This window comes from Centrocercus urophasianus, unplaced genomic scaffold (genome assembly GCF_019232065.1).
Source record: "Centrocercus urophasianus isolate 14NV4802_14NV808 unplaced genomic scaffold, USGS_Curo_1.0 seq_38, whole genome shotgun sequence".
Classification (NCBI taxonomy): domain Eukaryota; kingdom Metazoa; phylum Chordata; class Aves; order Galliformes; family Phasianidae; genus Centrocercus; species Centrocercus urophasianus.
The window spans coordinates 2,180,712-2,203,202 of NW_024884955.1; the positions used below are offsets into that span (position 1 = coordinate 2,180,712).

At 41.4% G+C, this 22,491-nt stretch overlaps 3 protein-coding genes across 6 annotated transcripts in view; 2 read left to right on the forward strand and 1 right to left on the reverse strand.

Annotated features, from left to right (window-relative positions):
* Positions 1 to 14,004, forward strand: part of DIDO1 (death inducer-obliterator 1) — a 46,759-nt gene extending 32,755 nt beyond the window's left edge. For all 3 annotated transcript variants that reach the window (XM_042832251.1, XM_042832252.1, XM_042832250.1), the window contains exons 13-17: positions 67 to 610; positions 1,481 to 1,634; positions 2,300 to 2,389; positions 3,067 to 3,262; positions 8,890 to 14,004. In XM_042832251.1, coding sequence (XP_042688185.1) covers positions 67 to 610; positions 1,481 to 1,634; positions 2,300 to 2,389; positions 3,067 to 3,262; positions 8,890 to 12,260 — 4,355 coding nt within the window. In that variant the 3' untranslated portion in view covers positions 12,261 to 14,004. The remainder of the gene's footprint in view (positions 1 to 66; positions 611 to 1,480; positions 1,635 to 2,299; positions 2,390 to 3,066; positions 3,263 to 8,889) is intronic.
* A 1,552-nt stretch (positions 14,005 to 15,556) lies between these two features.
* TCFL5 (transcription factor like 5) lies at positions 15,557 to 22,396 on the forward strand. Its single transcript, XM_042832431.1, has 6 exons — positions 15,557 to 16,095; positions 16,737 to 16,923; positions 17,899 to 18,061; positions 18,646 to 18,889; positions 19,304 to 19,445; positions 20,108 to 22,396. The coding sequence occupies exons 1-6, from the start codon at positions 15,572 to 15,574 to the stop codon at positions 20,252 to 20,254; spliced, it is 1,407 nt and encodes a 468-aa protein (XP_042688365.1). The 5' UTR covers positions 15,557 to 15,571; the 3' UTR covers positions 20,255 to 22,396.
* Positions 20,883 to 22,491, reverse strand: part of COL9A3 (collagen type IX alpha 3 chain) — a 33,106-nt gene continuing 31,497 nt past the window's right edge. For both annotated transcript variants that reach the window (XM_042832428.1, XM_042832429.1), the window contains one exon: positions 20,883 to 22,245. In XM_042832428.1, the coding sequence (XP_042688362.1) occupies positions 22,070 to 22,245 (176 nt within the window). In that variant the 3' untranslated portion in view covers positions 20,883 to 22,069. The remainder of the gene's footprint in view (positions 22,246 to 22,491) is intronic.

Below are 22,491 nucleotides of genomic sequence, written 5' to 3' on the forward strand. Positions count from 1 at the left end.
TTGTTTTTCTCTTAGAACATTTTCAGTGTTAAATAGTAACCGAAAGCATTTTAAATGAATTTATAGGTCAGATTTCAGCATCCGAAGATGAAGTACCTGCTAAGAAGTCAAAGTCAGTGGCTTCTGTTAAAAAGGTGGAGACAAAATCAAAACCAGAAGTTCAGCCAAAGTACGAAAGTTCTGCACCAGCAGCAGCAGAGCCTGCCAAAGAGGCAGTAGCTGAAGATGCAATGGAAACTGATGTTGAACCTGCAGCAGAAGTGGTTTCCCAGTCAAATGTAGAAAGATCTTATATTCCTACGACTCAAGTCCAGAACAATGCTGACTCCTCTGTCCCTGAAGAAGCTTCAGCTCTTCCTGCTGTTTGTGCTGGTGGAGTTGTCACAACTGTAACAGTTTCTGGTAGAGACCCGAGGACGGCCTTGGGTACCTCCTCTGGTACTGCAGCAACTGCCCCACGATCTGGTCCTGCATCTGAGAAAGTTTCAGTGGGAGAATCAAAGCAGGAAACGTCAAAACCAGTTATGACTGTCCCCAAATCAATATTAACAAAACCATCGTCTTCACCAGATCCAAGATACTTAGCTGTTCATCAGTTACCCAGTATCAAGTGCGTATATTTAATAGCAAGCTAAGTTACTGAATCTTTAGCCTAGTTACCTTCAAAGTTGGTTTATCCTCCTCTTCCTCTCACTCCCCCTCTGCCAATAATCAAAAGGCTTCAAATAACTTGATTCAGAATTTTAATTGATAATCTCATTTACCTTCTCTCGTTGGTAAATTTTTTCTGAGCATCACTGTAAATTGACAGCAGAGACACTACAATGTGCTTTAACAGAGAAATAAAACTTAAAAGTAATTGGTGGTAAAATCTCCATATACATTCAATATAGAAAGTAAGCATAAATGAGAGATGGTTTAAAGGCACTTCAGATTTTCACGTATTAAAATAAGTATATGAACACAGAACAGTTACATCTCACTTTATGAACATAAATTAAAATTAACCATTTGATCAGCTTGGAAGGAAGCACATTGTATATATATTGTATATATATTTTATACATATATAAAATAGAAAAAATAAGTGTTGCTAAGGATATGCTTATGGAACTGCAGTTAAAATAGTTTTGTTCATACCCACTCCCTATATATGAGATTCTCTTTCAGATGCACATTGTTGTCTCGCTTAGTGGAAGCTACGTATTTCAAATTAGTTGTTATGTTCTCAGGATCACAATACTCACAGTGCTAACCCTAGTTCTATAAACATCATGTCTTTCAGCATCATTTTGCTTGTCTGTAGCTACAAGTATATTTTCAATTATTCCTCACATTTCTCATTAATACCTATTTAATGGAAAACATTAACAAAACAATTATAAAGGATTCTGTTATTTAGGATTAGGCAAGAGAAGAAAAAGGAAAGCAGCATTGTTGCTGTGATCTGTAACTTTCCTGTTTTGGATTTGTTTTACAGTGTTGCAGAGCCACGCTCACCTCAAGACAGCGACACTTCCCTCTTCCTCTCTCGTCTCAACACCATTTGGAAAGGATTTATTAACATGCAAAGTGTGGCCAAATTTGTCACTAAAGCATATCCTGTCTCCGGGTGCTTTGATTATCTTAGTGAGGTTAGCACTGACCTGTTTGTGTGTTCAGAATATGTTGCAATTCCAGTTGCTAGGAAAGCTATGGTCGCTATATATATTATATTGGAAGTCTGACAGTGGTGAATGGGCATCCCTTTAGAAGTAGGGGAATGGTAGCTAAAGGGAAAAAAATAGCCTTTAAAAAATTCCTCACAAATCTGTGAAGTCTCCCATCTTTTATTAAATGTGTATATGTATATGTGAGTATCTACCATGGAATCACAGCTTTATTTCAGATTCAGGTTTTGAAAAGAAGTTTTATAGCCAGTGTTTTAAAATAGGTGCCGCCTTCTGCTCACAACCAGTTGGATCACTGTTGTGATCTGTTAAAAATATTTCTTTAGCCATTTATTAAAAATCTTCTCTTTAATTTGTTAGCTTTTATAAATGACAGCTTTCCTATAAGACAAAGCTGAGAACTATAGCTGATGGGTGAATAAAAGTACTTGGCCTTCCACTGCTGTCATTGTTTGGCAATAACACCTTGAAATTTGGAAATTGGAATGTCTGAAATTAGAAATGTGTATGTGCAAGTTCATTAAAATAGAATAATGCATTATCCCCTGGGCTACTGGGATGGGGCAGTCTGCACTGTGTTAAAGCTAAAGTCTCTTGGCTTATACTACCATGTAATACTTCTTGTTTAGGATTTACCAGATACAATTCATATTGGTGGGAGGATCTCACCGAAGACAGTCTGGGATTATGTTGGCAAACTCAAATCTTCGCTTTCTAAGGTATTCACTTAAAATCCTTTGCAAAATACAGAAGAAATATGCAGCAATGAAAAATGACAACTTTTGATAATATAAGTTAATAATCAGGAAATACTGGCACAGATCAAACTTAGAAAAATAGTGACACCACATACTACTTTGAAATTTTTGATTTATTGAAGAAAGCTTTGCCTATTAAGGTGCTGATCATCTTTCCCCTACATAGCAGTTAAGACTTGATACTACTTACTGTTTTTTAATGATTAACTGTAAACAATTACATATTCAGTATCAAAGACAGAAACTCAAATGTTAAAAACCAGGACATTATCATTAAGTGTCTGTATTTAGTTTTACTATTAAAACCACTTTAGAAGTGGTAAAACTTAAGCACAGCATGTAGATGTAATTACGAAACTAAGATTTTCCCATTTCCTTCATAATCGAGTATTCAGAACCTCAAGAGGGATAGGTTGAAGTGAGATACATAAGTAATTGGGATTTCTGAAACGCCGAGCCTAATTCTGTTTTAATTTTGCTGGTTGAACAGCAGCATTGTCTTAAAGATAGAGCATCCCTTGAAGAAATAGCAGATCAATAAGTACACAGCTTATTTTTAACCCTGGAATTTGCCGTTTACCTTTTTATTTGCTGATATGCTACAGGTTGAATTTTTCCACTTTGCTTTTGTATTACAGGAATTGTGTTTGATTCGTTTCCATCCTGCCACAGAAGAAGAAGAAGTGGCCTATATCTCTCTCTACTCCTATTTTAGCAGTCGTGGTCGTTTTGGTGTTGTAGCTAATAACAACAGACATGTCAAGGATCTCTACCTGATCCCACTGAGTTCTAAGGACCCAATACCTTCCAAACTCTTGCCCTTTGAGGGACCAGGTAAGCACAAAACATAGGGGAGATTAAACGCTAGGTAAAATCACAAAAGAAGAATCAGCAACAAGTTGTTGAATGTTTAACGTGTTATTAAAAGTATATATTTCATATAAAAACATTTTTACAGATCATACAGGGAAAAGTTGCAAAGTCAACCGTCTCAAAGTAAAATAGTTTGAAACTCACATAGCCTTTCTACCAAGTTGCATAAGTGCTATTAGGAGGATGATTTTGCTATAAAATTGATTACGTAGAACAGCCACATTAAACAAACAACCAAACAGTGACAGCAAACAAAGAAAACAACAAACTCACCCTACTTTCGGCAACCCACAAATCTGCAAAGCCTTAGGTCCCTACAAGTGGTGCACTGTCACTTGCATCAAGCAGGACTCAGCCTTCAGAGGAGTCAAAGTGTATGAAGACAAAGGTAATATTGACAGTGGTTTCACTACATTGGCTGCTGGGCTGCTCTGCACTGTGCTTCATGCAACGCATATGCACAAGCTGTTTGAATTGTTCCATGCTGGGCATGGCCAACCAGATGAATCACTGATTTCTGAAAGTCAGTTTGTTGGGAGTGGGGAAATCATATTCCTTTGGTTAGGCAGTAGACAGCAGTTGGTGTAGGTGAGTTACATTCCATTCTATTTATAGTTAAAATTATCAGAAGTAATATTTGGCTTGAATTTTCTGTGTGTTTGAGGCAAATAGAAATCCACATTTGTTAGGCAAAGTGTGTTAGAGCACTACGATAGATGCAAGGTTCCAAAGGTTTAGCCACCTTTAAGTAATGGAAGACCTGCTTAGTCTTCACTCTTTTTGGAAGCTTCTATAGCAGGCCTTACCTCATAGTTGTGCTCAGTTGTATTCGTACTTTAAAACCAGAGTCCACTACACGGGGGAAAAAATATCAGGTAAGCTGTTCTTGCTTTTTGTGTATGTATTCAAACCATAGCATAAAATACATGTAATCCATATTCTTTAATGACATCTGATGGAATTCACCTTTTTTTTTTTTATACTCAATAAAAATATTTTGTACAAAGTGGTCATTGTCTCCTTAAATTTAATTGTGTGCCTTCTAACAGAAGACTTGAAAGTACTTTAAAAGCATTATGCTGTAGACAGTGTAAGATGTGCTGATTAATATGGCTGGAGGGGGGAGGAGGAAGAGGACAATAAAACCCTGTCACTCCAGAAGTCCTGGTTAGTATTTATTCCTGCTGTCTCAGCCAGTTCCATCAGGCACACACAGATTGTGAATTTCTCCTGTTCTTTGGTGAACTGGATTTGGAAGGTGACTGAGGACCTCTGAACTGCTGTAGTACATAGAAGATCTCCAAAAACATTGACGTGGGTGATTTAAAAAGAGAGGAAAATGGAAGAAAATTCACATTTATTTACGTCATCTCAAATATTTTATCACTGGATGTAATGTGTGTTTGGGATACTCTACATTGTGTGATAGATTCCTGTATGTGAATTTACTTCTCTGTTTCACATACACACTGAAGTTACTTAGCACTTCTCACGTGTGGATGTCAAAGCAACTCGTGGAGAGGAAGAAAAAACAAAGATCAATTGTGGTTATCAATAGAAAGAGTGATGTATTGAGTGAGGGCTTTATTGGCAGTACTGCAAATCTCGCAAGGACCTCATGTTTAAAATAGACTAATTGTAACGAAAGCCCTTGTCTCAGCAAAGGAGATTCCACAGATGTTATCTCTTTTGACAGTTTAAAACTGAAAGTGGGTTTTCTTACAGAATGAAGGCCTGAAATATCTGCGTGCTATTTAGAATGCTCTTAAAATTGCAACAAATGGAAAAAAAAAACAACAAACAAACTAGATAGAATATGTGGCCATTATACATATAAATGTGGCGAAACTAATCTTATGAAAAGATGTATTCAAGGGCAAGAAAAGCAAATATATGTTCAGTGCTGATATTTAGCATATAATGTTTTAATGGCTTTAGTTGCAATAAAACCAGCACATGGACTTCAAATCAGAAGGAGTTAAATATTGTATAACTAATTTAGCACTGAAAGCTCTGCCAACTTAGCTTGCAGCACTTAAAACGCTGGCTTGTGAGAGAGTTACTGAGCAGTAGTTGGAGACTTCAGCCAACATTTTCAGTATTACCTAAAATTAGGCGTTCAGCCTATTTATGGGTCATGAAACCTGTTTATGGATGTGGAGATAGAGGTTTCCATCCAAAATAAGCTCTTCCTGTTCGTTCACTCTGGAACGAATGAATGCAGATAGTGGGTTGTGCCAAACTTCTAATATTCATGTAAAATTACAGTCTCAACATTTTAAAACGTGATTTGTTCTCTGACTGAACAAAACAGATTCAGTTACAGCTGTTATTAACTTACCACTGGAATTTGTCTTGAACGTGTACTTAAATTTTACCCTATTTAGTGATTCTTAATCTCTGATTCTTAACCAGGATTCAGAAATGATTTTTTTGTTGTTGTTTATTTTAGAGATATGATCTGATGGATTTTTGAAACCTGCCTGATTCAGTAATTCAGTGTTTGAGATGGGTGTTGTGATCGGTGGTGTAAATCACAAGTCTCTCTGTAAATGAGCTATAAATTAATGACAGAAGAAAGTGAATGCCTGCTAGGAATTTTGGGAGGATTTGTGAGCTACTCTGCAGTGGTCAACACTGACCAAGTGTGGAGTCATTACTCACTTACTGGTAAATTCACTCAGTGTGAACCATACCTCACTACTGAGTCCATTCAGGCTATATGCTGTGGCTGGTCTTTTTCCCACTGAAGTTGTCTTTTGAACTATGCCTTGGGATTATAACTTAATGTGCATGTAATACGTTGTGATCAGAACGGCTGGAGCTGATTTCAGGCAAAGGATGCAAATGAATTTGTAATTGGATGAGCCAACAATTCATATGGTGCTTTCCAGATGATCTTGGATTCACTGAAGATAATTGTTTAGTTCCTGTCCTGCCTGCTTTCACTGTTCATCTCACCATCCCTGCTCCCTTATGGTGGCAGAGCCGTGTGTGTACTACATTATTAGCTAGTCTTAGTTCTGGTTCAGATAGCCAGTTCACTTTCTTCCTGTATTTGCTCTTTCATATATATTTTTCTAACTTTGAAAGAAAGTAAAAATTGGCAACACTTAAGGAAAACCAAAACGTTTTTTCTGGAGGATAAAGATAGCACTGAATTTTTAAATGTACAAATAGGAAATAACATACATTGCAGATTGGGAATTATTACAGAAAGCAGCATGGCCTGCACCCTCTCAACCACAGAACTACGTCAAACTCAAACACTGAACTGCAAAATCAACTATGGATATCTAGGATACATTCAGTCAAATTTAATTATTCTTGTTTCTCATCGTACTTAAAATGAGAGCTATTTCTGATAGGAAGTCTCCAGTAAAATTCAGATTGGTCTCAATTTGTTTCTGGCCTTTTGTAAAGATTACTTCTAGTGCCTCTGCAGATTTTGCTGCTCTCCCCATTACATGGGTAAAACAGACTGTGTTGTTACCAGTTACCATCAGAAGAACACAATTACAGAGGAGAGAGAGTTCCTCAGCTGTGAAGAGATCTCATCAGACTTTCAAGTTAATTTACTTTATTCAAAAAAATTTCCAGGCCTTGTTAATTACAGTTAAGTTTTTGGAGAGTGAGGCTTAAATTGAGCAAGAATTGAGGATAAGAAATGCAAGCACTGATGATGATGGGGCAAGGCCTTGTTGACAGAAAGAAAGGCTTAATGAAATATACAGTAAGTGCTGGCAACACTAGGTTTAAAGCAGTGGTAGTTTTGCAGTGTTATTGCAGCAGACTGTACATAGTTCTTGCAGTACAAACTTTCACAGAAGAAGGAATTTTGCCTGGTCAAAATGTAACTCAGGTTCATCTGTATGCAATGGAATCTTGTCACCTAGAAAGCTTCAGTTAAAAATAGCTAATCTCATTTTAATGGTTTCTGAGTTTAATCATAGCAACCATAACTTGGAGAAGATGAATTCTGTTGAACACAAATAGAAATTCAGCTACATAAACAAAAGCAGCTGATACAATTAGTATCTACTTAGTGAACTTAGGAGTCCCTTTAAAGCTTTGCATTCCGTTGTGTCGCCGAAAGTGCATATTTAACGACTCACAAATAGTATTTATCTGCATCTGTGGGATTTTTATGTATTTAGGCATATATTGCTGTTATCTAGAAGCTTTTGGTGGTGTAAACTGTTCCTTAGTGAGCAGAGGGTTTTGTTTAGTAGGACCAAAGATGCACGTAAATTAGTATCTTAGCTTTTAAAACTGTTGCAGGTTCATGAGTGGAAGGAGCAGTGTAGGTTTTAGATTCCTTGCCATTTAACCGCACTGAATATTATGTTACTTGGCCTTTTGTTTTGTGTTTTTGTATTTCTGCTTCCTAGCTGCTTGCAGATAGAATTAATGTGGACTCTAAAAGGGATTCTTTGAAGTCATTAAATCCAGAAGTTAAGAAAGCCTTTCTTCGTACAGTTTTTCTACGTTTGCCTCTAAATGTATGTTAAAGGATTCATTCCCTGCCCTTTGTTCTAGTCATGTTTATTTTTCACAAGTGCCAGTGGGAATTGTGAATGTAAGGGGAAGAAACACAATCACATGAAGCAGTCGTGCGGATATTTGTGTTTTCCCTCTTTCCAGGAACTTTCCAGTCATTTTCAGATAAACGCTTCCAGAGATTGAAGTCAGAAGCTTTCACAGCAGAGCAGTTCTGCTCCCAGTGTCCATAGCATCAATCTGAATCCTGCACCAGAGGGTTAAAAAGCAACCTGCCAAATTGCCAAGCATGCCAAATTCATACCCAAATAAATGCTTTCTTGGAGAGAAGGCAGACATACGCAGTGTCCTTTTCCCCCACATGCTAAACTCGTATCTGCTTAAGGGCTCATGTGCTGGTTTGGTGTGTTAGTTATCAGTTTCTCTACTTCTCAATGTATGTTAAAAATGATATTTAGCTAGGGAAAAGAACAACAACAGAAAAAGGAATCAGAGTCAGTTACAAGCTTTAATATTGTTTCCAAACAGCCTGTTTGAGGATGTTGTTATGAAGTTTAATAGTGCCATGTGGTTTATCTGTAAGAAAAAAACAAAGGAAGGTTTTCTAATAGCATTAGAACTTACTTTTGTTCAGCTGTGCTTCTTAAATTCTAGCTTAGCCCTACAGAAAGGTAGATTGCTTGTCCAACATATCTGTGTATACAACATTATTACAAACTATTTTACTGGAAATGTTTGAGTAGGGAGTGGGAGTGGACAAGAATAAAAGCAGTAATACAAAAATGACAGTTTTCTTTAGTATTTGAACAGTAGCAACGTTAGCAAAGTTTCCTGTTACTACAATATTAAAGGAGTACCAAAGAAGGGATTAAAATATTTCTTCTCACGTATGAATACAATATAAATAGTAAATAAATGTAGATACATACGTGTGCAGACTAATAGAATTGCCAGTAAGTCATTGCATGAAATACAGAAGAACTTACTGTTATGACATTTGTAGCTACCACTGTATAATAGAATAAGTTTCTATTGAAAGCACTGATAAAAATGGTTTTTACATATACAATCTTTGTGTTCTCTTTCAGGTCTTGAATCATCACGTCCAAATTTAATTCTTGGATTGGTTATCTGTCAGAAAGGGAAACGTCTTGCTACCGGCATGGAAACAGACAAAATAGAGGAAAAGCGAAGTCGGATTCAGTTGCAGGAGGAAGCAGAACCATCGCAGTTCTTGAAGGGGCCAGTAGCTTCTTTTCAAGAAAAGAAAACCCCAAAATACGGGCTTTATTCTGGAGACTCAGCTGTGAGTACAACACCCCCTGGGTCTCCTCCGCCGCCTCCACCCCCACTTCCCGTTCCAGAAAGCTCAGCAGTTACACCTTCAGTATTAAAAATACTGTCCTCGATTAAAAGTGGAACCACAGCTACTGCACCGCCTCCGATCTCAGCCGCTGCTTCTCCAAGTGTGACTGCTACGCATTCTTCGTCCTCAAAAACTGCCACACCTCTCGAGCACATCCTGCAGACGCTGTTTGGAAAAAAGAAATCTTTCGAACCTGTTGCTAAGGATTCTGAAACTGCCCAGTCTTCAAATCAGAAAGCTCAGGCAGCTGCTGAGGGAGGTGTGGCAGCTGTTCCTTTGTTAGATCCCATTGTACAGCAGTTTGGACAGATGTCGAAAGACAAAGCGATAGAGGAGGAGGAAGATGACAGACCATATGATCCCGAGGAAGAATATGATCCAGAGAAAGCCTTCGAAATGCAGACAGGTGAAAGTGAAAAACTTTACAGTGTGGAAAAGCCAAGTAATACAGCAGTATTAGAGGATGAGGCCTATGATCCGGAAGATGAAACTATCTTGGAAGAAGCAAAAGTTGCTGTTGATGATTTACCTAACAAAATGTATACGGATGCTAAAAGCAGTGCTCCAGAAACATCTGCTCCATACGTACCTGACTTATCTGCGTCCTCATCCTTAATGGAACAGCAAAAAATGTTGGAAGAATTAAACAAACAAATAGAAGAACAGAAAAGGCAACTAGAGGAGCAAGAAGAAGCCCTCAGACAACAAAGAGCGGCTGTTGGCGTTTCAATGGCTCATTTTTCAGTGTCTGATGCTTTAATGTCACCACCACCAAAATCTTCCCTATTAAAGACTGAATTGTTCCAACAGGGCCAGCAAGCTGTACAAAAAGTAGATTTACCTTCATCTGCAAATCAACAAGCACAAGTTTTAAACCAGGGCTCTGACCCACGGCAGACTAGAGATCCTCGACAAGCCCGAAGAATGGCAACAGAAATAAACGACACTACTGATGCTCGAATAAAGCCACAGGCAGTACAGAATGAAACACCCGCAAGAGAAATTCTTTCAGCAAGTTTTCCAAGTGCTCTGTCAGCTTCACTTGGTAAGGAAGATAATACCTTAATGTCTGCTCCTCAGCTTAGTTATACTGCTGGTAACTGGGTTTCAAGTGAACAGGCTTGTACGGTGTCACAGAAAGAGGCACCTAGTAGCAAATTTGAAAACACCGCTCAAGTTAATTTGGAGAATGTAAGTCAAACAGTTCCTGGCGAACCCTCCACATCCAAACCCTTACGCAAAGTGCTGCTTCCAACACCTCCGACTACGTGTTTTCAGCCTAATTTCTCCACATCAAATGACAGTCAGTCTTTGCAAGATATGCACCAAGTACCATGGTCAAATGAGCCAAAGGAAGGAATAGGAAGAGATTCTTTTTCAAATGCAATGTTTACTTCTCAGGATAATGCAGGTGGTCACTATGAACCCGAGAGAGGTCTGTCTTCACTGCAGTATGAAGAACAAAGAAACCCTCAGCCTCATCAATTTGTAGAACAAACTGAGTCTACATCAATTCAGGGTGAGGGTGGCCCTCTCCCACAGCACTTTGAGGAAAACAGACTTCCATTTTCTTTGTCTGGGCAGAAAGGAGGACCTCCACAACCGCCAATACACAGTGCACCTGGAGGACCTCACGGACCTAACTTTAGAGGGCCGGCACCACAGTTCTCAGAAGAGCACGGTTCTCCAAACAGTGATGGGCAAAGAGGATCTGCCCCTGGAAGATTTGGAGGTCAGAAGGGTCCCATCCCTTCCTTATTTTCTTCACAGCATGGATCTCCACTTTTTGGTGATAATAGGGGCCCTGCCCCATCTTACGGTGTTCCAAGAGGAATGTCGCCATCTCAGTTTGAAGATCACATGGAACCTCACATGGAACAAAGGGAATTCTCAGATTCCCAATACAATGAGATGATTAGGCCTCCAGGACCATTTGAAGGATCTGATCAACCTCAGTTTATGGGAAACAGAGGACCTTTTCCTTTTGGAGGTCAAAGACGACCTCCACCAGCTCAGTTTAAGGGACAGAGAGGAGGCCCTCAGTTTGGAGGGCCAAGAGGTCCGGCCCCTAGTCATTTTGGGGGACCAAGAGGGCCTCACACAAATCAATTTGAAGGGCAAAGAGGTCCACCTCCGAATCACGGACCTGGCCCAAGAGGACTTTTGCCACAGCCATTTGAAGAACGGAGAGGGAGTCCCCCTCCCAGATTTGCCAACCAGAGAGGTCCAGCACCACCTCAGTACGGAGGACCAAGAGGACCCTCGCCTGCAATGTTTCCAGAGCAAAATGAACCTCCTTCTAGATTTCATTTCCAAGGTCAGTCACAACAAAGTATGAAGTCAACCCCAAGACCACTCCTAGACCTTCCAGGCCATCTGTCAGCCCACAGAAAAGACATGTGGGAGGAGGCTGGACCATCTGCATCTCTTTCCAATGTTTCTGGACAAGGGCATGAGTCAGAAGGACAGTGGTCAGCACCTGACTTCCGAGAAGGCAAAAATATTGAATATAGAGGCCAGACATTTGAAGGGAGGCAGAGAGACAGATACGAGGGAGGAAATAAAGACAAGGGTTTAGATCAGCCAGAGCCTCAGCAAGCTGATAATCGACAAGGTAGACCGTTTGAGGAAAGACGAAGGGATCGTGAACATGGCAGACCTTGGGAAAGAGACCGTGGCAGAAACTGGAACAGAGACAGGGACTGGGAGAGACACAGGGACAAGGAATGGGATAAAAACAGAGACAGAAACCAAAACAAAGATAGAGAGAAAGATTCCGAGCATGCTAAGGACTGGGAAAGAAGCAGAGACCGAGACAGAGCCAGAACCAGAGACAGAGAATCCTACAGAAGACGTGACAGGGAGAGATCAAGGAGCAGAGACAGAGATCGTGACAGAGATAAAGACAGGGACCGGGATCGAAGCAGGGAAAAAGAAAGAGATCGAGAGAGAGATCGGGATCGTGAGAGAGGAAGAGATCGGAAAGATCGGAGCAAAACCAGGGACACTGGTAAAGAGGTGAAGCCAGAAACACCTAAGGAAAGCCAGAAACCAACAGAGGCAGAAGCTTCATCGTCCACTGCTCAGTCGTAGAAATACGGCTGCTACTGTATTTTCCGTAAATAAGACACTTTTACAACATAGCAAGGACCGAGTCAGTGTCTTCTGTATATACTGTATATTCTCACCTTTGCAAAAGTGCTGTTGTAAATCTAGCCTTATACAATGTACTGACAAATTAGTAATTTTTGAAGAACTGTGAATGAAAATACTCAAAGACGTGAACGGCAAGAACATACTGGACTTTCACTTGCTGCATTTTGTGCATAACGTTTTTATTATAAAAATTCACAGCGTTACCTGTTCTGAAATTTTGTTTTTTTCTACTTGCATCTTTATCTTAAAATTTCCATTTACGGTACAGAAATGGGAAAAGTCTAAGAAGAGCATATTGCTTTTTAAAATTATAAAGTTATGTTTTCCAGTAACTTGAATTGTAATTTTATAAGAGAATTTAATCAAAATCCTAGGAGCCATACCTTTACATCTCATTTATGTGGTATTTTGATGTCCAAGTTGTTCCTACAGCACACGCTTTAAAAAAGGAGTCCAATATTGCTGTCTTTCTTTACAATGCAACGATTGTGTGTTTAGGAAAAGGCTGCAGAAGAACAGTGTTATTATTTGACAGAGGATTTGGAAATGGAATGTTATAAGCTTAAAGTGCACTATTTTCCTTTCTCTATACAGTTATTTTGTGTTTTGAAATCCATCTGTTGAGTGTACAACAAAGAAGCAATTCATACTTTTCACGAGGGTGAGGAGTTTTAAATCCCACATATTTACGAACCCGTAATTAAAGAGCATATATGAGTAGCACCTTTATAACCAGCGAAACGTTTTAAAAACACCAAGATCTATTGGCAAAAGATCGAGTCTACAAAAGAATGGGGATACCAAAGGAATGAAAAATAACTTTATTGAACTGATGAACTGATTTACGTGAGGCATTTTGGGGGCTTTGTTTTCTTTTGGCAGAAAACTGCCAGAGATTTAAGAAGTGTCACCGCTTTCCTCTACTTTTCACTCTAAAAGTGTGAAAAAAAGTGCTCCTGAAAAAAAAACCCCACCAAAATGCCCCTGTTTTTGTCAGCCCCTGCTCATTCTGGCACTGTATATAAGACTGCCCGATGAAAATGGTCTAAATGCATTAAGCTTGGAAAGATTGGTAACACCTGATGTCATGATTCAAGGGGGAAAGTCCTTACTGTGAAATACATTACACAGCTACTTTTCATGTATTCTTCAAGTACGTAATTCTGAAGTATGAAATAAGAAAACCCTGTTATTTACAATTTGACTACATAAATTAACAGTTGCTTAAGTATTTTCGTATTTTTATAAAATAGTTTTGAAAAAGGTAAAATTAGATTCCTACAAATACTTGCATCTTGAATTCTACATTACAAGTAGCATCCATGTCATGTATCTCACCATAGGTTATAAGGTTCATATTGGTGTGTCTTACAAGTCCTCACACATCACGGGTTTGCTGGTTGGAATGATTGCAAAATGAACCTGTAAACAACACGTTAACATGCAGAGAGGTGTTATTAAATACAAACATCTACTATGGTGTAAGATTTTTTCTTAATGAGATGTTTCTAATTTAAAGACATACATAAAAGTATGCAAAAAGCAAGTGTGTTTGTTTAGGTTTACTTGATAGAAATTTCTGTAAATTGTATTTTATATGGCAAAATATAGCACTGTACATTAAGACATGGGAGTTCACAGGTTTTTGTTACTGTAAGTAGAATAAACATCTACAGCTAAATTTTGTCTCTTTCTGAGGCATGCCTGTGTCCGTCATTTCCTACTGATCTCTGGTACCTTTCAGCAAGCCCAGTGGGTCACCACAAGAGGCTGATGGCCCACAGGTTTCATTTCCACCCCAAAAGATGAAATTTTGCAGGATGCCACCATTATTAATTGATATTTATATGTAGCTGTTCCAAAAGGTGCATGAAAGTTTGTTCTTAGGATTTATTCTGGTTTATTTTGAAGGTTTTTGTTATCTGAATTAGGACAAAATACCCTCAACTGAGCTCTGAGCAGTGTGAGCTGAAGGATCGACATGTCCACAAAAGGTGCTCTGTGCAACTACTGCAGGGTTAGAAGGTGGAGGGGAAGGAATACAGAGCCCAGCATGTGCACAACTGCTGTCAGCATTTCTGATTTCCTTTCTAGAGGTGACAGATGCACTTTTTGGATTGGCCTTTACCATGGAAAATACCCACGCGTGCTGTTACCGTCATTGGTGCACAGCAAAGGAAGGTGGGGAAAAGGTCTGTTTTCACAGAATCACAGCAGTAGCCCAGGTTGGAAAGGACCTGAAGGATCATGAATCTCCAACCCCCTGCCACATGCAGGGCCACCAACCTTCCCATTTCATAGCAGCCCAGGCTGCCCAGGGCCCCAACCAGTCTGGCCTCGAACACCTCCCAGGCTGGACGGGGCATCCACAGCCTCTCTGGCAGCTGTTCCAGCACCTCACCACTCTCATAGTAAAGCAAATTTTCTGAACCTCCTGAAGGGAGACTGTATGAAGGCTTCCGTACAGCGTGGATCTCTACATTCTATCCATGGGCTAAAATAGTACTTCTGTGCCCGTGACTCCGACTTGTTTCTGGAGCCTGTCACAACAGCATGTGTTTTTAGTACTGCAGTACAGGGCCACGAGCAGAGCCGTGACAGACACTGACACACGAACGCACGGCGCTGCCATGGAAAGAACGACTCCGTGCGGGCGCCTTTGGGCGGGCAACGCCGGCAGCGAGGAGCGCCGCAGCGCCGGCACCGCGCAGTCATCCGCACGGCGGGGCGGTTGGCGGGGCGCAGCGCGCATGCGCGAGACGGGCGGTTGCGCGCGGCGGTTGGCGGCGGCCCGTGCCGCGCGTGCGGCGCAGGCGGGTTTGGCCGCTGCCGTCCGACCCGTGAGCGATAGGGCGGGACGGGGGGGCGGCGGAGGCGGCGCTCCGCTTCCCCTTCAGAGCGCGGGGGGTGAGGGTCCGCCGCCCTTCGGCCGTAGGCGGCTCCGCGCCTCCCCGGGTTGCTGGCGCGGGGGCTCGGCTGAGGGAGCCGAGCGGAGCGGAGCAGGTGAAGGCCGTTTTGGCGGTGCGCGGGAGGGGAGGGCCGAGCCGCCGCCTCGCGTGGTGCGCCGCGTGCCGGGCGTTGCCCCGCGGCCGTCGGACGGCGGCGGGTTCGGTGGTTGAGAGAGCGGGACGGACGCGGCTCTGTCGGGTAGGCGCGCCATGGCGGGGCCCGGCCCGCAGCCTGGAGCGGACGCGGCATTCGGCGAGCAGAGCTTCGGCTTCGCCGCCGCGGAGCTCAGCCTGGTGGAGATGGCGGACGTGGAGTACGGCCAGCTGCAGCACGCGCTGTACGCGCAAGCGGAGCCGCGGGCCGCCGAAGGCGAGGCCGAAGCCGGGCCCGACGCTGCGGTTCCCCCGGACGAGGGCTGCGCCTCCCGCGGCCCCGCCGGCCCGCCCGCCTTTCCCGGCCTCTGCCAGGCGGGAGTGACCGCCGACGGTGGCGCGCCCGGTTCGAACCCCTGCGTGGGGCACGCGGACTTCCAGGAGCGCAGGATGATGTTGCTCGGTGAGGTGAACCCCCCTGCCGGCCAAGCGGACAAAACGCCCAAGGGTGGCTCCGAGGAAGTCTCGGGGTGCGGCTTGTTGAGGGCGAAACACGGTGAGAGCTTTGCTGGGGTGAGCAAAGGGAGCGTAGTGGTTGAGCGTGTGGCGATGGCAGCCGAGCCCAGATCGAAATCTGCAGTCAGAGTTCGATTGGAGGACACGTTGAACGGCGTCCAGACAGAAAGCCCCAGATGCCAAGAACCCCAAGAATCTGGAGTGACTCTTAACAAGTGTGTTGTGCTTAATTTCAGTTTCTGTCGTTAAGCTATGTATTTTCATAGAGTTTGAACTGTTTTTCCAAAGTAAACCTACGGTGGGTCCTTTAATACACGCAGTGTTATCGTAAGTGGCACTTTTCTAATCTGTGGCACTCCCACGTGGCTGCAGCTGCTCTCTCCCCTCCTGTGTATCGCATCAGTGGCACAGAATGTCATCACAAAATTAATGACCTTACAACTTTATTATTGATAACAAGCTGTGATTTAAGTAAAGGTGAGAGAAGAGTTGCCTGGTTTTGCAACTTAAAGCAAGGCAGCTTCTTGATCCTAATAAAATAATGTGGGGCAGTTGGTTATTGTAATGAATGATACAACTTAGAGGCTTGGCTATGATAAACACTTCGGGTGGAAGTCTTCTTATACACTGTGAACACTTTGGCCCTGTAACTGTATCAGTGTTCTGCTAAGCATTTCCTTGAGGCTATTGCGGCGCTGAATAAGACGCCTTCTCAGCTGACAGATAATTATTATTTTGCAACAAACGAAAGCGGTTTCTTGATGATAACTACCAAAGGATACGGAGCTGTGATTGTTTTTCTGTGCTCCTCATTTTCGCTATTCACCTTGGTGTGTTTTTGTGTGTTGCTGTGTAGCTTGGTAACATTGATTCAGCAGCCGTCAGAGCTGGTCGGCGTCCCCCTTCATCAGCATCAGAACAAGTGTGCAGCGGTGGTGAAAAACAAGAGCACACCCACCACGCCTTCTGCACAGTTCACGCATCCACTGTTTGCCATGAGTGCGTGTTCTGCTGCTGGAGCTGCTAATTCCTCACAGGCTCAGGTAGGTCGTATGTTCTCCATTAACTGCAAATGTCAAATGCTAATAGCGTTCATCTTCCAGGCCTACATAGTAGAATTGTGAAGGTTTATGTTGAAGTGTGGCTTGGTTTGGATAGATGTGAGTAGTACAATTTGTAGTTTGTTAATCTTAAGCTATCAAAATTACTCAAACTGACTGTGTGGCGCTTCAGCCGTGCAGTAACGTGAGTGAGGTAGTGAGCAGTAGCCATTGGGTGTTATAGCAGAAATGCTGAGTCACATCTGGAAGCAGTGATGGAGCACCTGGAGGGAAGGTAGGGCCAGGGTGGAGCTCAGGTGCATGCAATGTACCTGAGTGACTGGAAGGGGTGGAGCCAGGATCCACTCCGTCTCAGGCCTCATTTAAGGGCTGGCAGTGGAGGTGAGTGTGTCTTGCTGGAGATCCCTGCATACCTGAGGCCTTCCAAAGGTAGGCATCTTTATTCCTTTGTTTCTGCATCTGCTGCTGCTGCACCTGGGCTTATCCTCGTCGCTGTAGCCTGGGACTCTTCTGCTCCACTGTCATTGCTGTGTTTTCCGTCACGTTACAGTGTTGCGGGTGTCTTAGGAGAATGATACAGTAAAAGAACATAGATACAGATATCTCTTATTCTGTACGACAGCAGGAGGAGATGTTTAACAAATAAGATTTTCTATTGTTTGTTCATTTTCTAATTCATTTTGATGAGAAAGGTGGTGTTTTGTTTTTCGTAACCTCTGAAGCAAAAGAGATGGTATGGCACTCAGGAAATGCCAGAAGCATATTAAAGAAGTAGAACTAAATTCAGCAGACTGATGAAATGCCTTGGTTGTGGTGTGCAGAAGTAATTGAGATTGATTTTCATACAACGTGTTGACTAATGGAGCTGAAATTTAAGATCTTCATACAAAGATAGTGAAAATTGTCTCCATTTTATGTATATAATCCTCCTAAGCGTTCCGTTTTTGATTTTCACAGGCCTCTGGAACATCTTGTGCTATCTTGGAATCTGCCACGCATCAAGAGATTGGGATTCCCAGAACATTCTCTTTCTGTTACCATCAGGAAATGGAATCCACAAAACAGACAGTAGGTGCTATGAATAAAGCTTTGCCTGAGGAAGTTTGGATTAAAGTTGGAGGTAAGCCATCTATCTTCATTTTAGCTTTCTCTGTCCTTCAAATCCTTTTTAATGTGCATGTGTTCTACAATGAATATGAGTGCAGTGAATCATACCAGGTGTGGTCTTTTGAGGTGCACAGTGGGCAGTGTGGAAGTAGATTAAAGAAAAAAGTTGCCAGTAATTTTAGCTATATTTACAAAAGTGTTTAGCTCTTCTGGCTGGAAGAGAGAAAACCTGAGGCTGTAAAATATCTTTGAAATTCTGGGTCTAGAGTAAGTAACTGGTTTCTTTCTACATTTTTTGACCCAAAAGTTGATATAGCAGATCCAGTTATCAAATTGAAGAACATTTGAAGGACTTCTTCAAATGCTAATTAAAGGTAGGCACGATCTCTGTATGTTCTCTGAGCAAATGGAATTAGATGGATTTTGAATCGGTGCCTTTGGGTTTAGGACACGTGTTGCTGTAAGACTCAATCTAGGTTGGCTGTAAAGCTGCCAGGATTGTTCCACGTAAAACAACAACAAATTTTCTCTGCTCAGTATTTTCCATGACCAGTAGGAGGATTATCAATAGGTTCTTTTCCTCTTTGTTTTGCAAAGAAGACACCTTATGCAAGCAAGCGGTAAACAAAAGAAGTTGCAGCCGAATAAACCCAATGGATGCAAACATAGATCGCAAACCTCTTAGTGAGATACAAAATATGCGAGATAGCCAGAGCACTGCAGCTGCACAGGGCCCCTGGCAGTCAGCACAGTCACATTCCAGTGTGCAGGTACAGAGTGGTACGCAGGAAGGAGTTACTCAGCGGAGAGAAAGACATAACCGCATGGAGAGAGACAGAAGGTAATTTTTCTATGAGGAGCTGCAATGCAAAGTTGTTTTTTTTTTTTTTTTGGAGCCTAAGATACTGCTACTCTAATGATCCCGTCGTTTCCCAGAGTAGGAGGTGAATTTGCTGTATCTTTATTTGGAAGAAGCAGCAATGCAGGTGGTGAGGGCTTGGTGTTTATTAGAAGAAAGAGTGTGTGCCTAATTGCAGGCTGCTCTGGAGAGATGAGGTAACTAACTTGTATATAACACCACTAATATACGAACTTGCAAATACAAACCAAAGATAGTTAGCTTAAAATAAAACAAAAAGCAGTCCCCAGAGGTCATGGCTTGTATCAGATGTGCGTAATTATCTTTTAAATATTATCATTATTATTACTTTTTCCCTTCTCTTCCATCTTGATGACCTTTTGTGTTTGTTTGTAGGCGCAGAATCCGGATTTGTTGTGATGAACTGAATCTTCTGGTTCCGTTCTGCACTTCTGAAACTGATAAAGCAACGACCTTACAGTGGACAACTGCATTTCTGAAGTATATTCAGGAAAAGCACGGCGATTCTCTGAAAGAGGTTCAAATCCAATTTCATTTTTGTAATTGATCAAATAGTGAAACGCTTTTAAAGCTGTCATAACGTAGCTAAAGTGTATGAAATGTTTCTTCTGAGTGCTGTTGGTGAAGGACCACTGTGTCACTGAACTGTCCTTTATAAAGCTGTTTTATTTGACCAGCTCTCCTTGCAAAATTTCGGTTCAGTGTTGTGGTATCATGGGCTGCCTTGGGTTAGAATTTTCAGATTGAGTTTACTTATTTTTGTAGTTAGCACCATACTCAGGAATGGGGCTGCCTGTAGAATTAGGGCCTTCTTCAGTCATTCCTGTTCTTCTCCTGTCTCTTTTCTCTCTTCCCCACTTATTCACAGAGATGTTTCTAGCTGGCTGCTATGAGCCAGTGATCACAGGATGGGATTCTGAGCTGCATCTGTGCCCACACTCAAAGTGATTGAGAGTAGGGAAGGGTTGTATGTCCCATAAGCTCCCACAGAGAGCCCAAGAGCAATTCTGTCTGCTAAAAGTATCATAGGAGAACAGATGGAACATGGTCCCTTGGTGCTTACTGTTAAAGGTACATTAATTTTCTTCGAGACATCAGTGAAACAAAAACACAACTCTCAAGTAAATACCTCCATCAAACTTTGTTGTTGTTTCTTCTTGTATTTTGATTATTTTCTAGGAATTTGAGACCGTGTTCTGTGGCAAAACAGGCAGGAGACTGAAAGCACCCAGGTCGGATTCGTTTGTAACGTGTCCAGTTCAGGAGAGCACGCAGCATGGCTATGGAGACCAAGTAGCCTTGAATTGCCTGAGCGTGGATAAATAAGGAATGACCCAACCTGCATTTATCTCTGTTTACGTGTGGGGCTTTGGCTTATTGTGATTAATTTATTTGAGAAGCTCTGGGAGAGACTTGCAAAACTATAACTTGTAAAAACACATAAATGGAGCTTTAAAGAAAACGTTCATCATTCCAAATGAAAATGGAAATTGACTGCCAGCAATATAAATCAGTGTTCTGTTAAAGGGGCTTTGGGACTAGAGAAAACAAGAAAATGCCATGGCAGCTAGTAATTATTTTTCTCCTTTTGCTCCTTTTCTGTTTGTGGTTCTGCTTTGGATTTTTTTCCCTTCTTTTTCCTTTAAGGTGATGCAGTACAGTTAAGAATTGTTGTAGATCATCCTGTCCTGTTACTTTAATAACTACATGCAAATATATCCTTTAAGTGTAAAAAGAAATATAAGGTACTGTAATAAAATGCCCATTTTTCTCCTTAAAAGTTTGAAAGTTATGTAGGTTAATTGAATAAGTGCACAGTTCCTAAATTGCACTGCTATGATGGAGTTTGTTTGCAGTACTTTAATGCATTTGACCCCAAAGATTGATACAAAGCTATTAGCATTGTTTTTAGAGTGGTGCATTACTTTAATGCATTTCACACAGCTGTCCAACAGTTTCTTGTGTTGTTTAGTCCAAAAATGGCATATAGTAAACAGCAGATGATTTAAATGTACAAACTATCTTAATATTTAAAGACTAACATGGCTCTATTGTTGATAAGCTTCAGCATTTAGGGCAGAAGTAGAATAGTGTCTGAGCTTTATTAATTTCAGTGATAACAGATGATGCCAGCAGGTTTTGAGATACAAAAAGGTCTCCCAAAGTAAATACTGTTTGAAATCACGGATACTGACAATTTTGCAGCAATTTATTTCCAAACAATCCTAGGAAAAACAGTTTTGGAATATAGAATTCATTTTCATGTGTATAGTGACATTTATAACATCACAAAGAAAGGGTTAAAAAAAAAATCTCCTTTTATTTTTACAACAGTTCATACAAGTCTTTTCTGGCTGAACTTTAGAAGAGCATCCTTCCTTACTTGGGGTTCCTTTCACGATTACTGTGCAAATAGCTTAAGTTGAGGACATGAAAATGCTGTTAACTTCCTTTGTTATCATATGGAAATACAAAAACTCTCCCCTGTAAATTAAAATATATACATTACACCTTTTGCAGAATTGGATTGCAAGAGGCTTAGTAATTATTAGGCTGGGCAAATATCTGAGGTGCAGTCTGAATACTGGCAATAGGCAGCACCTACCTCAGCTATGGTGTTAGCACAGAGTGTTAAGGTGTTACAGTGCTGGATGCTCAAATGCCTTATTGCCACTGCTGTAAGCAGCAGTTAGGTGCCTGAAACCTGAACAACGTGGATGTTAGTGCACAAACCTGCATGGCTGAAGTCAGTGGAGCAGCACTGAGGAATTCAATTGACAAAGGCTCAAACGTTTGTACAGAAAAGCTGCACTAGTACAGCTTGGAGATGATGGTAAAAAGGACCACTTCCTCTTGCAGGTCTCTTCAACACAGGGAGGCAGGGAAGAAGGTGAGGTGATTTAGAAGTGAAAATTCTGGAAAAGTATTGAGGGAGGAGGAAAAAAATGCTCATAAAGCATCTTTAGTTACGGTTTTCATCTGATGCTTTCTTTTTTCATACAACTGAATTACTGTGTCAAAGTCTCCACTTAAAATAACAGAAGGAACATGTGTCCATTTATCACTAGGAAGATTTGTCTGTTTTCTTACAATGCACTGTTTATTTAAATATTCAGTCACTTCTCCACTTCTTGTACTGCTTTATGACTTTTTGGAAGTCGATGCTCCGACAGCTCCCATGCAGGCTGATGTGTCACAGATGCCTGGAGTTCCCTGAGCCCCAACAGCACCAGGAGTACCAGGATCCCCTGGAAGGCCGGGTTCACCCTGAGCTCCATCCCTCCCGTTCTTACTGATTCCAGGTACACCAGGAAGTCCTAAACAAGAAGGGGGAAAAACATTACATGTCATATTTCCTGACTTTCATTTAAAAAAAAAAAAAATTGTATCTATAACTTTCAAAGTTCTTCAGTACTTTGAGTATCTGTATATCGGACTTGTTGAATACAAGATGTTGAATAAATTTACCCTGAGTCTGCAGTCTGTGTGTTGGATGTTTTTAGGGTACCTTTGGGTTTACTGGAATTATCTGACTGTAGTTAAAGGTGGGTGTTTAATATTAC

Excerpts from the sequence above, each read along its gene's own strand:
- TCFL5 (XM_042832431.1), top strand. The coding sequence starts at position 15,572 with ATGGCGGACGTGGAGTACGGCCAGCTGCAGCACGCGCTGTACGCGCAA. Across the intron at positions 16,924-17,898 it reads CTAATTCCTCACAGGCTCAG|GCCTCTGGAACATCTTGTGC; the intron begins GTAGGTCGTATG and ends TGATTTTCACAG. Across the intron at positions 19,446-20,107 it reads ACGGCGATTCTCTGAAAGAG|GAATTTGAGACCGTGTTCTG; the intron begins GTTCAAATCCAA and ends ATTATTTTCTAG.